The 16,267-nt window shown below is 42.7% G+C and overlaps 1 protein-coding gene across 3 annotated transcripts in view; it reads left to right on the forward strand.

Annotated features, from left to right (window-relative positions):
* The window catches only part of tbc1d2b (TBC1 domain family, member 2B), a 161,530-nt gene that overhangs the window by 61,874 nt on the left and 83,389 nt on the right, over positions 1-16,267 (forward strand). For all 3 annotated transcript variants that reach the window (XM_043680142.2, XM_087982066.1, XM_043680144.2), the window contains one exon: positions 11,303-11,474. In XM_043680142.2, coding sequence (XP_043536077.2) covers positions 11,303-11,474 — 172 coding nt within the window. The remainder of the gene's footprint in view (positions 1-11,302; positions 11,475-16,267) is intronic.

The raw sequence follows: 16,267 nt of genomic DNA on the forward strand, positions 1-16,267 counted from the left end.
TGACCACATTGTGAACAGCGACTACAGTAATCTTAAAATAACTCTTTATTAGAAGCCGGCACCTCATTACCAATCGCCCTTTATTTATTAATGCACAGCCTTTGCCACTGCCTGTCACTCAGTTAGGCACTCAGTATCCCTGACATTCACCTTTTATGTCAGGCAGGTCAGTTCCTTCATCAGGTGGTTGATGAAGGAGCAGCACTCCAAAAGCTAGTGTTTCCAATTAAACCTCTTGGACTATAACTTGGTGTCGTGTGATTTTTAACTTTGTACAGCCCAGTCCAACACAAGCATCTCCATCATATTTAGGACAGTCGCATTTACAGAACGTTATAAGTCACCGGTCCTAATCTTGTGTCAAATCATGGCTTTTACAATGCAAGACCATTACCATGATTTTCACACCAAACTCTGTCCCCTGTATTAAACTTACTCTTGCTGGGTGCAGTTTTGGGGTCAGCATTAGAGTTCCTGGTGTTGAATCACGCGCACACACACCCCTGCAACCCCTGACTGCTGCTGTCCCTATAGTTGCACATGAAGTGGTCTTATAATCAAACAAAGAAACGTGACAACTTGGTACCTAGTGAGGCTATGGGGTGTTTCTTTGGTGCAGCTTTCAAAGTTCGGATGTTGTTTCTGCCGGCCCAGAAGCTGATGGATTGTATGGAACTGTCCCAAATATGTTGAATCTATTTGATTTAAATGAAGTCTCTGGTGGTGAATAGTGGCCCCTATTTGTCACCCATACCTCTGGGACTCTAATGTGTCACAAAAGGTGTGTACTGTCATAGTCATATGGTGCAGAAATAGACCCTTCACTCCAACCAGTCCATGCTGACCATAATCCCAAATTAAACTAACCGGCTTGCGCTGAGCCCATATCCCTCCAAACGTTTCTTATTCATGTACTTATCTCAATGTATTTTAAATGTTGTAACTATACCTACATCCACTACCTGCTCTGAAATTCGATTCCACGCACTAATTAGTCTGTTTTGAAAAAAAGTTGCCTCTCATATATCTCTTTTAAATCTTCCTCCTCTCACCTTAAAAATATGCCCCCAGTCTTGAAATTCCTTACCCTACAGAAAAGACACCTGCCATTCAATTTATCTATGTCTCAGTACTTTATAAACCTCTATAAGGTCATCTTTTAGCCTCCTATATTCCAGTGAAAAAAGTCCATTCCCAGCAAATCTGAGAATCTCTTCTGAAACCTCTCCAGCTTAATATTCGTTCAATAGCAGTGAGACCAGAACTGGACACCGTTCACGAGAAGAGACCTCACCAATGTCCTCTAAAGCGCAATAGAATGTCTCAACTCCTGTTCTGACAGGTCTGAGCAGTGAAGGCAAGCATACTAAAATGCCTTAGAACATAGAACATAGACATCCTTCTTAACATCCTTTGATGCTAACTTCAAAGAATTGTGTACCTGAACCCTAGGTCTCTTTGTTCCAATATGAAGATGCTGATATTGGACTGGGGTGTACAAAGTTAAAAATCGCACGACACCAGGTTATAGTCCAACTGGTTTAATTGGAAGTACTAGCTTTTGGAGCGTTGCTCCTTATCAACCATCTGATGAAGGAGCAGTGCTCCAAAAGCTAGTGCTTCCAGTTAAACCTATTGGACTACAACCTGATGTTGTGTGATCTCTCTGTTCCACAACACTACCCAAAGCACTATTTTTAATTGTATAAGTCTTGCCTTTGTTTGTTTTACCAAAATGCAATACTTTGCATTATCCATTCTTCAGCCCATTGAACCAATTAAGATTTCTTTGTAATTGTAGACAGCATTATTCATTATCCACAATATCACCAATCTTAGTGTCTTCCACAAACGTACTAACCACACTTTCTATATTCTCATTTAAATCATTTATATAAATGACAGACAAAATTGAACCCAGGACTGAACACTGCTGGTAACAGGTCTCCAGTCTGAAAATCAACTTTTCCCCTTCACCGTCTCCTGCCATTAAGCCAATTTGTATCCAGTTGGCAAGCTCATCTTGAATCTTATGTCATCTAACTTTCCTAATTAGACTACCATGTGGAACCTTGTCAAAGGTTTTGCTAAAGTCCAAGTAAACAATGTCGACTGCTCAGTTCTTGTCAGTCTTGTTTTTCTTAATCAAAAACACCAATTCCCTTCCTCTTTTGTCTGTTTTGCTATCCTTTCTACATCTGAAACCCAGAACATTGAGCTGCCAGTCCTGTCCATCCCTCAGCCAAGTAATACCTAGGATGTTTTTTCCTCCAGTGTTTCACAAATGGACCATATACACATCCAACCACTTTTAGCTTATAATGACTAAAAATATTGAACTCACGGAAGAATCTTCATTGTCAACCGGCAGCTCAGTCCAAGGTTACCCTGCTGTCAGTAAGTTTTGTCCTTTTGTTACTCAGGACACTGTCCCACCAATGTGACTATATCTGCATCGAAACCTGGCCACCAGACATAATGTCTTGCCAACATGTTTGTTTTTGGAGATCCTTGGATGTTCCTAGTGGAGTTCAGTGAGTATTTGACAGTGATGTTTGCTGGGGACAATTACTGTTGCTTCCCATAACAATAGTTAAAGGCAAAAAAAAACTGCACATGCTGGAATCCAAAGTAGACAAGCAGGAAACTGGGAGAACACAGCACACCCAGCAGCATCAGGAGATGGCAAAGTTGCCGTGTCGGGTATAACTCTGGAGGTGGGGTAAAGGGAACTGCAGATAAAGGGGGTCGGGGAGGCTTTTGAGTGGGGAGGGGGCAGATTGGTGAGGTAGTGATAGTGGACACAAGTAGTGAGTACGATCTTGATGGGAGAGATGAATCTAGGTGGTAGCTAAAAGGAAAGGTCGGTAGGTGGAATTGAAGAGAGGGGAGGGGCTGGAAAAGGAGTGAGAATGGTTGGGAAGGTTATTTGTAATTGGAGAACTCAATGTTGAGGTTGCCAGACTCTAGGCTGCCCAGGCGGAAGAGAAGGTTCCTCCAATTTGCAGTCTGATTCATTTTGGCAATGGAGGAAGCTAAGGATGGATATGTCGAGAGGGATTGGGAAAGGAAGTTGAAATGGGTGGTCCTTACGGGCCTGGCTGAGATGCTGAGTGAACGTTCCCTAAGGTTACATTTGGTCTCACTGATGCAGAGAAGACCACACCGTGAGCACCGAATGCAGTAAACGAGGTTGGAGGAGAGGCAGGTGAATCTCTAATTCACCTGGAAGGACTGTTTGGAGCCTTGGATGGAGGTGAGGGAGGTGGTGTGCCCGCACGTTTTGCACCTTTTACGGTTGCAAGGGAAGGTAATGGGTGGGCGGGGTTGGTGGGGAAAGTGGCGCAAACCAAGGACTGTCAAAGGGAATAGTCATAGAGTCACAGAGATGTACTACATGGAAACAGAGACTAGGGGGGTGGAAAGTGAGGATAAAGACGGCCCTGTCTTTTTTTTGTGTGAGTGGGTGGTGATTTAGAGCAGTGGAGTAAGGAATGGAGGAGGTGAGGTGGAGGGCTGTCTCTATGACAGGGCGGGAAGCTTGGGAGTGGCACATCTCCTTGTCTGAGCAAATGTGATGGGAATACGGGGTGAGAGAAAGTGTTGTGCAGGTAGTTATGGGAAGCTGTGGATTTGTAGTAAATGTCAGTCTGTAAACTGTCGCTGGAAATGGAAACTGAGAGGTCAGCAAAGGGGAGGGAGATGTCTGAGATAAACCAAGTGAATTTGAGGGAAAGGTGGAAGTTTTTGGCGAAGTCGATGAACTGCTGCAGTTCAGCCTGGCTGCAGGATGCAGCACCAATGCAGTTATCGATGTAACGTATTGGTACCCATAGGAATGGCCTCAACCAGCACCTTGGATTCATGTCAGACTACAGGTGACCCCACTGCATGATACAAACCCTCTCACCTCTCCTACTCCCTCCCTGCCCCTCATTCCTACTTGCACTCTCACTCACGCAGATCCTACCTCTCACACAAGCTCTTTCATGCAGACATACACCCCCTGCGCTCACACCAGCGCACAAACCTTCTCACACACTTAACCAAGCTGACATACACACGATCACATGCACTCTCACCCATTCGCACTCTCACTCGCGCACATACAATCTTCGTTCCTACATGCGTACACATATAATCTTCTAGATGTAGATTTGCTCGCTTAGCTGGAAGATTCATTTTCAGACGTTTTGTCACCATACTAGGTAACATCTTCAGTGAGCCTCCAGATGAAGTGCTGCTGATGATTCCTGTTTTCTATTTATATGTTTGGGTTTCTTTGGATTGGTGATGCCATTTCCTATGGTGATGTGATTTCCTGTGCTTTTTCTCAGGGGGTGGTAAATTGGATCCAAGTCAGTGTGTTTGTTGATAGAGTTCCGGTTGGAATGCCATGCTTCTAGAAATTCTTGTGCATGTCTCTGTTTGGCTTGTCCTAGGATGGATGTGTTGTCCCAGTTGAAGTGGTGTCCTTCCTTATCTGTATGTGAGGATACTAGTGAGAGAGGGTCATGTCGTTTTGTGGCTAGTTGATGTTCATGTATCCTGATGACTAGTTTTCTGCCTGCGTATCCAATGTAGTATTTATTACAGTCCTTGCACAGTATTTTGTAAATGACATTAGTTTTGCTTGTTGTCTGTATTGGCCCTACAAGTTCGTTTAGCTGCTGTTTAGTGTGTTGGTGGGTTTGTGGGCTACCATGATGCCAAGTGGTCTGAGTAGTCTGGCGGTCATTTTCAAGATGTCTTTGATGTACGGGAGAGTGGCTAGGATCTCTGGACGTGTTTTGTCTGATTGTTTGGGTTTGTTGTTAAGAAATCTGCGGACTGTGTTCATTGGGTACCCATTCTTTTTGAACACACTGGGTGATTTTTCTATGCTCTGCATAGTTCTCCTGTGTTGTAGTGTGTGGTGGCTCGTTGGAATAATGTTCTGATGCAACTTTGTTTGTGGATGTTGGGGCGATTGCGCGGTGGTTCAATATTTGGTGTGTATGTGTTGTTTTCCTGTAGATGCTAGGATACATGACGCTAGCCACCAGGATGGTAATTTTGGAAAACATTTAAGATTGATAAATCCCCAGGGCCAGACCAGATTTATCCTAGGTTGCTCCGGGAAGTGAGAAAGGAGGTTGCTAAGCCGCTTGCGAGGATCTTTGCCTCCTCGCTTTCCACAGGAGTCCTACCAGAGGATTGGAAGGAGGCAAATGTTCCTCTTTTTCAGGAAGGGTAGTAGGGAAATCCCTGGCAATTACAGACCAGTCAGTCTTACGCCTATGGTCAACAAAGTTTTGGAAAGAATTATGAGGGATAGGATTTACGACTATTTGGCAAAGCATAGTGTGATTAAAAGCAGTCAACATGGCTTTGTGAGGGGCAGGTCATGCCTAACTAATCTTATTGAGTTCTTTGAGGAGGTGACAAGACAGGTCGTCGAAGGTCAAGCAGTGGATGTGGTGTATGTGGACTTCAGCGAGGCATTTGGTAAGGTTCCCCATGGTAGGCTCATTCATAAAGTCAGGAAGTATGGGATACAGGGAGATTTAGCTATCTGGATTCAGAATTGGTTGGCTGACAGAAGACAGAGTGTGGTTGTAGATGGAAAGTATTCTGCCTGAAGGTCAGTGTTGAGTGGGGCTCTACTTGAGCCTCTGCTCTTTGTAGGTTTTATAAATGACTTGGAATGAAGAGGTTGAGGGGTGGGTTAGTAAATTTGTAGATGACACAAAGGTTGGAGATGCTGTCGATAGTATCGAGGGCTATTGCAGGCTACAGCGTGACATAGACAGGATGCAGAGCTGGGCTGAGAAATGTCAGAGGGAGTTCAACCTGGATAAATGCGAAGTGATGCATTTTGGAAGGTCTAACTCGAATGCTGAATATAGGATTAAAGACAGGATTCTTGGCAGTGTGGAGGAACAGAGGGATCTGGGTGTGCAGGTACATAGATCCCTCAAAGTTGCCATGCAAGTGGATAGGATTGTTAAGAAAGCATATGGTGTTTTGGCTTTCATTAACGGGGGATTGAGTTTAAGAGCCGCGAGATTTTGCCACAGCTCTACAAGTGCCTGGTGAGACCACACTTGGAATATTATGTCTAGTTCTGGTTGCCCTACTATAGGAAAGATACAGAGGCTTTGGAGAGGGTGCAAAGAAGGTTTACCAGGATGCTGCCTGGACTGGAGGGCTTGCTTTATGAAGAAAGGTTGATCTTAATCTCCACAACCATCTGATGAAGGAGCAGCGCTCTGAAAGCTAGTGCTTCCACATAAACCTGTTGGACTATAACCTGGTGTGTGGTTTTTAACTTTGTCCACCCTTGTCAAACACCGGCATCTCCAAGTCACGATGTACTGGCAGAAGAGTTGGGGAACAGTACCTGTGTATGTACTGAACAGGAACTGTTCGACATAGCCGGCAAAGAGGCAGAAGTTGCTAGGGCCCGAAGCTGTTACTGGCATTGCCTTATCCTCTTTAAGCAGACCAAGAAGGGGTTGTGGTTCATGACTATCAGGAATTTTCATCCATCAAGGTACTGAGGGAAATTTCTGACTCCAGAAATGACTGCCAATCCTCCTTATACTATTTGGGCATATTTATGCTCTAACCTAGCCAAAGTCTTAGATGCATAAGCTTTTGGGTGTTCCTCTCCAGTGGACTAGCTAATGCCACACCTGTGCCATGCAGGGCAACGCATGCCAATACCAGATCTTTGTTGGGTTCATAGCATGCCAACACATGGTTTCTTTACTTTATCAAAAGCTAGTGCCTGTCTGTAGACCATTTCCAAGGCTGACTTTTTTTTGGTAGGAGTTAATGCAATGGTACCAGGATGAATGCCCAGTTGTGTATGAACATGCTGTAATAGTTTACTAGACCAAGCTCCTGGACAGACATGGGCACTGGGACACCTATGTTCACACTCATTTTATCTTCCAACTTGTGTAACCTGGTCTTGTTAACCCTGCAGCCCAAGTAAATCACTTAGGGGGCCGAGAACATATGTTAACCCCTCCATCCCTGCCCCTGCCCGAGGCATATGCCTGCCTCAAAAACACCTTGGGACCAAATCCAGGCTTTCTAAGTGTTCTGTATTAGTTTTCACTTTAATTAGGATGTCATTTAGGTAAATAAACTGAAGATAAACCTCGCAAAATGTTCTCCATCATCTGCTGAAAAATTGAACACGCTAACAATATGATAAATAGCGATTTTGCATATTGGTATAAGCCCTTATGGGTATTAATTGTAGCTTATTTCTGAGAATCCTGGTCTAAACACAAATGCAAGTAAGTGTTTCTCATGTCAAGCTTAATGAAGGAGCAAACTTCTGCCAGCTTTGCATACGAATCCTTTATCCAAGAGATTGGGTATTTATAACTGTCAAAAATGGTTAATCGTTTAATTAAGTTCCTCACAAAGGTGAACTAATCCATCAGGGTTCAACGTTGATCCGACCACTTCTGTCCATTGAGAGTTGGACTGGTTTGATGATTCCTTCACTTTCCAGTTTGACTTCTGCTTCTACTTTTGGGCATAAGGCAAATGGCACTGAACAGGCCTTGCAAAATTGCTTCCTGATCAATATATCAAGTCACCTTGGCTCCTCTGGTCCCTAGACCTTTTTGGAAATCTTTCTTTAATTAGGATTTCACTCGGGCAGCTATTTTCTAATCAAAAAATGTTGAGCCAATCTAGTGAATCTCTCACAATCAATTTCACACCTTCAAGCTTGGGCTTGGCTTTAGGCATCCAACCACAATAATTGGTAACCAAACCATCTGCCTTTCATAAGAGATTGTTCCCAAGTACTTCCTCTCAGCCTAGCTGAAGACTTGTGCAAATTCAAGGCCTGGAGTCCAAAGCAGATTTTATTTGAAAATTGTTCTGTGATCACTAATATAGCTGGTATTGATCTTGATTGAAACTGGATGGCCATTTTAGCTACATGTTTATATTAGTTCTGATTTGGATGTTAAGCAATTTAGCTGTTCCAAACCAGATGCAGGCAGAGTTTCCAAGGTATGAATTCTCCTGGATGCCAGCATATGAGATAACTCAATCCATTTAATTCTGACAGGACTCTGCTGTCCCGAATCCACACACTGACAACAATTACAATGTCTTACTGGGTCGGATCTTGAAGAAAATTGGAGTTATTTGGCTGAGACTTGGCTTTCTTTTGCTGTGGGCCGACCTGGAGTTACTTTTATCAGGATATTTCCTGAGTGAGGCTGTGCAGTTTCCTGCTTTCAAGTGGTATTCCTTTGGGCAGTCGTCTGCTTGGGCAGGCTACTTTCATCAGAATAAGTTTCAAATCATGAGCTCCATTTCCAGTGCTGTATTTTCCAGTGATAAAGCCAGTTGTAGCGCCTGCTTGAAGTCCAGTTAAGCTTCAGCCAGCAGATGGTTTTACACTGTCCTGTCATCAATCTTGCATGCTAGACTGTTTCTAAGTATCTCATTAAGACCAGCTATCTTACTCTCGTCATAAACCATGAAATGGATTCTCCTCATTCTCAAACTGCCAAGTAAAAGTGATAACCTCTCAGAATTAAAGAAGGCTTGGGCTTGTAATATTCAATTCTTGAAGGGTTTTAGTATCTGGTGCTGCAGGAAAAGTTAGGCTCCTAGTGATAGAGAATGGCAGCTCTACAGTCTGCCAGGATAATTACTGGTTTCTTGTCTGCCACAATGTCATTTGCCCAGGAAAAGATAACACATTCTTTCCACATACTGAGCCCAGTTCTCGACAGCAGGGTTGAGTGAGTCATGCTTCCCAAACGGAGGCATGTTGCAAGATAATGCTTATGCTCAACTTCAAAAAGACTGTTGTGAGTGAGTTTCTTCAGGATCGTGCTTTACTCTGGTTCTGGACTCCCCTGCTCATTGGGAACATCCTTCCTGTGTTTGCTGTTTCCAATCCCGTTAGAATTTTATAGGTTTTCATGAGATCCCCTCGTCATAACCGATCCAGTCCCTGATCAAAGTCTGACCATCATTCTAAGAATCAGTTGAGTGAATCTTTGTTGCACTGCCTCCATAGTCAGAACATCTCTCCTCAGGTAAGGAGGTTAAAACTGCATTAATTACTCCAAATCTCACCAAGGTCCTAAACAGTTGCAACATGACATCCTGTTCCTGTACTCGAATCCTCTCATTATGAAAGCCAATGTACCATTTGCTGCCTTCATCTGCTGCATCTGCATGCTTACTTTCAGCAACAGATGTGCAAAGACATCTAGGTTTGACTATGTCTCCCCTTTTACAATCTGATGATAATCTGTCTCTTCTGTTTTTGTCACCAAAGCAGGTAACCTCACATTTATCTACATCATACTCCATTTGCTGTGCATTTGCTCATTCAATCAATTTGTCTAAATCACACCGAAGCACTTTCACTTTTCTCACAGTTCAGTCACCCTCCACATTTGTGCTGTCTTCAGATTTGGAACTATTACGTTTAGTTCTCATCGAAATCCGTGTAGATTGTGAATGTTTGAAGGTCCGAATACTGATCACTGAGGTACCCTAATAGTCACTGCCTGCTGCTTGAAAAAAGACCCATTTATTTCTATTCTTGTTTCTTGTCTGTCAACTATTTCTCTATCCATGTCGGTACACAACCCCCAGTTTGATGTGTTTGACTTGGGAGATGTGTTTGGAATCTTGGGTAATGAGGAGAGAGGCTACATTTAATGTTTTTCTTTAAAAGTTCAAGTTTTGATTCTTTTTGCTTAATCAGTTTCTCCTTTGCTTCTGAAGGTGCAAACTGCTGCAATGCACTGAGTAGTGCATGAAGTTCATGAGGTGTAGTCACTGTTGTAATAAAGGAGACTTGGAAGTCACTATAAGCATAGCACAATCCCACAGTTGTATTGAGGTAACTTTAATTAATATGTTGATTGAGAGATTTCCTAGGGCACTGCATTAACAGATCATTTTTGAATAACCTGCATTCTCAAAGAGCTGATAAGGCCATTGTTTAACAAATGAACTGAAAGGAGACCCCTTCAGCGCTGCAGCATTCTCTCAATGTCGCAGCACTCTACTGCATGATGTCTAACAAATGGGGTAGGGTTCTGAGGACATTGTCAGCACTTGCCATTTTTCATGCATGATATGACAGGATGTCGCAGCTTTTTGAATATGGGTTACAAACCAGCCAAGCACAGTGGCTTAGTGGTTAGTACTGCTGCCTCACCGCCAAGGACCTAGGTTCAGTTGCAGCCTCAGGCGACTGCACATTTTCCTTTGTCTGGGTTCTTCGGTTTCATCCCACACTCCAAACATGTGCAGGTTAGGTGGGTTGGCCATGTTAAATTGCCCATAGTATCAGGGTTGAGTAGGTTGAGTGTATTAACTGTAGGAAATGTTGGGTCACAGGGAAAAGGGTAAGGTGGTTGGTCTGGGTGGAATGCTCTTTGGAGGGTTGGTGTTGGCTTGATGGGTTTGTTTCCGCATTCGAGGGTTTCTGTGATTCAGATTCTTTGTTCATTTATCATCCTAAAGGCATTTCCAGCAAGTTCCATGAAGTGGCACTCAATAAAAGACAGTACAATCTTAGTATAATAAAACATCTCTCATTAGAAATGCTCTTTACATCATCAATATTGTTATCGGTGAGTGCATGACCTTTCCTGCTTTAGTGGATCTAAGTTATGTAGTGGTACTTTGAGCAACTTTATTCTTTCTTTATTTTTTATGATTTTCTAACCCTAACAATGGGCAAATTAATCTAGAATATCTGAAAATCTCCATTCAATTAATTTTCTGCAAAATAAAGCAGTAGAAACCTTTAGGCAGCACATAAATTACTTTCTAGAATGGAAAGTGTACATAAATGTTTATTGGAATTTAATTATTTTGGTGGTTGTATACAGAGCTTTTGTGCATTCATACCACAGCTCAATATTGTGACAGATTTAATCAAAAAAAATCTGTCAACCTAGTTGATTACTAAACCCTGCAACTTAATTTTATTGCTATTAAAAACATCTTGGAACTTGTATCTTGTATATATAAAATGCTTTATTTTTGAACCTTGCTTAATGTGTTCTTTTTATCTATAAATCTTAAATATCGTACCCATGATAAAATCATGTTTTCCAGTGTTTCTATTAGGAGGGTTGCTAGGCCAATTAATTGCTGTGGATTAAAATCAACCATCACCCCCCCCCCCCCCCCCCCCCCCCCCCCCCCCTCCACACACACACACACACACACATATATATGAAGTATTTTCAGGAATGTTGACTGTTGCAGCTTCTGGTAATGATACCTTGTTAATTGATTCCAGATGTGCCCTGTCTTTCACAAGCAACAATGGACTTCGATGAAAGTGCGAGAAACGTACTAGATGTAGTGGATGTCCCAGAAACTCTGGTGGGTGAGCGAGCAGCAAGCTATCCATCTCCTGTACACCCCACGACTATCAATTTCTCTTTGAAGCATTGGGGAATTGAAATCAGGTGAGGCAATCTTGCCAAGAATTATAATTACGAAGTCTAATTACTGAAAGCTTTAAAGCTACTAAAGAACAGCAAGCCAAATTAAGTCTTTAGCAACGTAAACTTACAGGGTGGAATGTTTTTCATGATGGTTGGCAATCTGTGGAATTAATTGTTTGAAGGAACTAAAGTATTCAGTGCAAATTGTGTAAGATTCAAATGATTGCATTTTCAAAAACTGAGAGAATTTGTTTTTTTATTCTGTCATGAGATATGGGCACTGCTAGCAAAGCCAATATTTTGTGCCCATTCCTAATTGCCCTTGAACTGAGTAGCTTGCTAGGTCATTTCGGAGGCGAGTTAAGCTTCACTTGGGCCAGAACAGGTAAGGACAGAACATTTTCTTACTAAAAGGATATTAGTGAACCAGATAGGTTTCTGCAGCAATCAATGATAGATATCATAGTCACCATTTCTAAAATTAATTTTAGATTCCAGATTTATTTCACTGGACTAGTAATCCGGAAGCTCCGGTTCATGATCTGGGAGCTTTGGCTCAAATTCTCAAATGGTAGAATTTGAGCCAAAGCTCCCAGACCTGAGCTTCCGGATTACTAGCCCAGTGACATTACTGCTATGCCTTTGGGGATATGTTGAAGGGGCAAGTAAAGAGAATTTAACTTGAAGAATGAAATACGCTTATTGAGTTCCTTTAAAAATTAGATTAGATTAGATTACTTACAGTGTGGAAACAGGCCCTTCGGCCCAACAAGTCCACACCGCCCCGCCGAAGCGCAACCCACCCATACCCTTGTGTTTACCCCTTGCCTAACACTACGGGCAATTTAGCATAGCCAATTCATGACCTGCACATCTTTGGACTGTGGGAGGAAACCGGAGCACCCGGAGAAAACCCACGCAGACACGGGGAGAACGTGCAAACTCCACACAGTTAGTCGCCTGAGGCGAGAATTGAACCCGGGTCTCTGGCGCTGTGAGGCAGCAGTGCTAGCCACCGTGCCGCCCTTAAATTATTGTAATATAATTTAATATCCACAAAATGCTGGAACAATCCAATCTAGCTAACCACCTGTCCATTCAAAGTGATGTGAAGTTGTACTTGGCATTCAAAGTTTGTAAGAAGATTTGTAGCTTGGGTGCTCGTCGTTGTGGTTCTGTTCGCCGAGCTGGGAATTTGTGTTGCAGACGTTTCGTCCCCTGTCTGGGTGACATCCTCAGTACTAGGGAGCCTCCAAGCACATGTACTTGGCCTGTTGTTGGGAGTCGATAGTGTGGAGCTGGAAAAAGCACAGCAGATCGAGCAGCATCAGAGGAACAGGAGAGCCAACCTTTCATCGAAATTGGGGGATTGGAGATCAATCATCTCTATCCCAGGAACTCCTTAAGATTGAGCCCTTGACCTACCAAGGCAGGTTTCATTCTGGGATCTGACTTGTGCATTAAATGAGATCAGAAGACTGGCGAGAATGTAGTGCAGCCAACAAGTATAGTTACCAGTTGAGTGTATTCAATTGAAGTTCTGATGAATTGCTCCAGTAGTGTCTTAGCCCCACTCATCTTAGCTGTTTCGTTATGACCTTCCTACCATAAAGTCTGAAGTTAAGATGGATACTGAAATTACACAATATTTGTTCCATTTCAATGCCTCAAATACTGAAGTAGCCTTGGATTGGTAAGTGGCAGATGCCATGTTTACCTCACAGCAAGGGTGTCTAACGATTTACCCTTTATGTTCAATGGCATTACCCTCCCCATTGACTAGAAACAACATAAACCAAAAATTACAATAGCAGATCAGACTGTATGGTTTGCAATAAGTAAGTCACCTTCTGACTCTCCAAAGCCTTTATGTCATTGATAAGGCACAAGTTAGGAATGTGATGGAATTTTGTCCACATGCCTGGATGAGTGCATTGACAATGCTTCAGACATTCAACACAATCAAAGTCAAAACATCCACTTGATTGGTACCTCATCCATCATCAGAAATATTCATTCACTCTGTTACCATGTATATTGACTCCTTCAATGGTATCTTTCAAACCAGTGACCTCTACCATGTTTAGTCAAAGTGTAGCCTTTGTTTTTAAGTGCCTGGTGCAGGTAGTTCTCCTATAATGTTGTACTTGCATTCCTGTGTGAAGTTGTGTTATAGAAAATTGTGCAGAAGAAATAATGGGGCCTATGGGAAAAACAGAATGTGGGCAAATCACCAAACGTACCAGAAAAATTGAGTTAAAAATAGTAGTTAGCCTAACACAAACAATAGCACAGTCTAAGTAAGTTTTGACCTGTTGAAACTGACTTGTATGATACTTTATAGTGCAATTCATCAGAACTTCAACTGAATACTCTTGATTGGCATAGAGTCATAGAGACGTACAGCACGGAAACAGGCCCTTCGGTCCAACTTGTCCATGCCAACCTGATATCCCAACTCCATCTAGTCCCATCTGCCAGCTCCCGGCCCATATCCCTCCACACCCTTCCTATTCATAAAACCATCCAGATGCCTTTTAAGTGTTAGCCTCTACCACTTCGTCTGGCAGCTCATTCCATATATGTACCACCCTTTGTGTGAAACAGCTGCCGCTTAGGTCTCTTTTCCCTCTCACCCTAAACCTATGCCCTCTAATTCTGGACTCCCCCACCCCAGGGAAAAAACCTTGTCTATTTATCCTATCCATGCCCCTCATGATTTTGTAAACCTCTGACACTCCAGGGAAAACAGCCCCAGCCTGTGCAACCTCTCTCTAGGTCAAATCCTCCAACCCTGGCAACATCCTTGTAAATCTTTGCTGAACCCTTTCAAGTTTCACAACATGTTTCCGATAGGAAGGAGACCAGAATTGCACAAATATTCCAAAAGTGGCTTCAACAGCTGCAACATGACCTCCCAACTCCTGTACTCAATACTCCAACCAATAAAGGAAAGCATACCAAACATCGCCTTCACGATTCTATCTGCGACACCACTTTCAAGGAGCTATGAACCTGCACTCCAAGATCTCTGTTCAGCAACACTCCCTAGAACCTTACCATTAAGTGTATAAGTCCTGCTAAGATTTGCTTTCCCAAAGTGCAGCACCTCACATTTCTCTAAATTAAACTCCATCTGGCACTTCTCAGCCCATTGGCCCATCTGATCAAGATCCCGTTGTAATCTGAGGTACCCTTCTTCGCTGTCCACTTCACTTCCAATTTTGTTGTTATCTGCACACTTACTAACTATACCTCTTATGCTCACATCCAAATCATTTATATAAATAATGGACCCAACACTGATCCTTGTGGCACTCCACTGGTCAGAAGCTTCCAATCTGAAAAACGCCCCTCCACCACCAACCTCTGTCTTCTACCTTTTGAGCCAGTTCAGTACCCAAATGGCTAGTTCTCCCTCTATTCTATGAGATCTAACCTTGCTAACCAGTCTCCCTTGCCGAAAGCCTCCCTGTAGTCCATGTAGATCACATCTAATACTCTATCTTCATTAATCCTCTTTGTTACTTTTTTAAAAAAACTCAATCAAGTTTGTGAGACATGACTTCCATGGACAAAGCCATGTTGACTATCCCTAATCAGTACTTGCTTTTCTAAATACATGCACATCCTGTCCTTCAGGATTCCATCCAACAACTTGCCCACCACAGATGTCAGGCTCATTGGTCTGTAGTTCCCTGACTTGTCCTTACCACCTTTCTTAAACAGTGGCACCACGTTAGCCAACCTTCAGTCTCCCGGCACCTCACCTGTGACTATCAATGATACAAATATCTCAGCAAGAGGCCTAGCAATCATGTCTCTAGCTTCCCACAGAGTTCCAGGGTATACCTGATCCGATCCTGGGGATTTATTTACTTCTGTGTATTTCAAGACATCCAACACTTGCTCCTCTGTAACATGGACATTTTTCAAGGCGTCACCATCTATTTCCCTACAGTCTATATCTTCCATATCCTTTTCCACAGTAAATACTGATGCAAAATACTCATTTAGTATCTCGCCCATCTCCTGCGGTTCCTGCTGATCTTTGAGGGGCCCTATTCTCTCCCTAGTTACCCTTTTGTCCTTAATATATTTGTAAAAACCCTTTGGATTCTCCTTAACTCTATTTGCCAAAGCTATCTCATATCCCTTTTTGCCCTCCTGATTTCCCTCTTGAGTATACTCCTACTTCCTTTATACTCTTCTAAGGATTCACTCGATCTATCCTGTCTATCCCTGACGTAAGTTTCCTTCTTTTTCTTAACCAAACCCTCAACTTCTTTAGTCACCCAGCATTCCCTCTACCTACCAGCTTTTCCTTTCGCCCTAACAGGAATATATTTATTCTGGAATTGTGTTATCTCATTTCTGAAGGCTTCCCATTTTCCAGCTGTCCCTTTATCTGTGAACATTTGCCCCCAATCAGCTTTTGAAAGTTCTTGCCTAATACCGTCAAAATTGGCCTTTCTCCAATTTAGAACTTGAACTTTTAGATCTGGTCTATCCTTTTCCAGAACTATTTTAAAGCTGATAGAATTATGGTCGCTGGCCCCAAAGTACTCTCCCACTGACAACTCAGTCACCTGCCCTGCCTTATTTCCCAAGAGTAGGTCAGGTTTTGCACCTTCTCTAGTAGGTACATCCACATACTGAATCAGAAGATTTTCTTGTACACACTTAACAAATTCCACTCCATCTGAACCCTTAACACTATAGCAGTCCCAGGCTATGCTTAGAAAGTTAAAATCCCCTACCTACCATAAGCATTCTATTATTCTTACAGGTAACGGAGATCTCCCTACAAGTTT

Source organism: Chiloscyllium plagiosum, unplaced genomic scaffold, assembly GCF_037043375.1.
Source record: "Chiloscyllium plagiosum isolate Xiang-an unplaced genomic scaffold, Cpla_swu_hap1 HiC_scaffold_42, whole genome shotgun sequence".
Lineage (NCBI taxonomy): Eukaryota > Metazoa > Chordata > Chondrichthyes > Orectolobiformes > Hemiscylliidae > Chiloscyllium > Chiloscyllium plagiosum.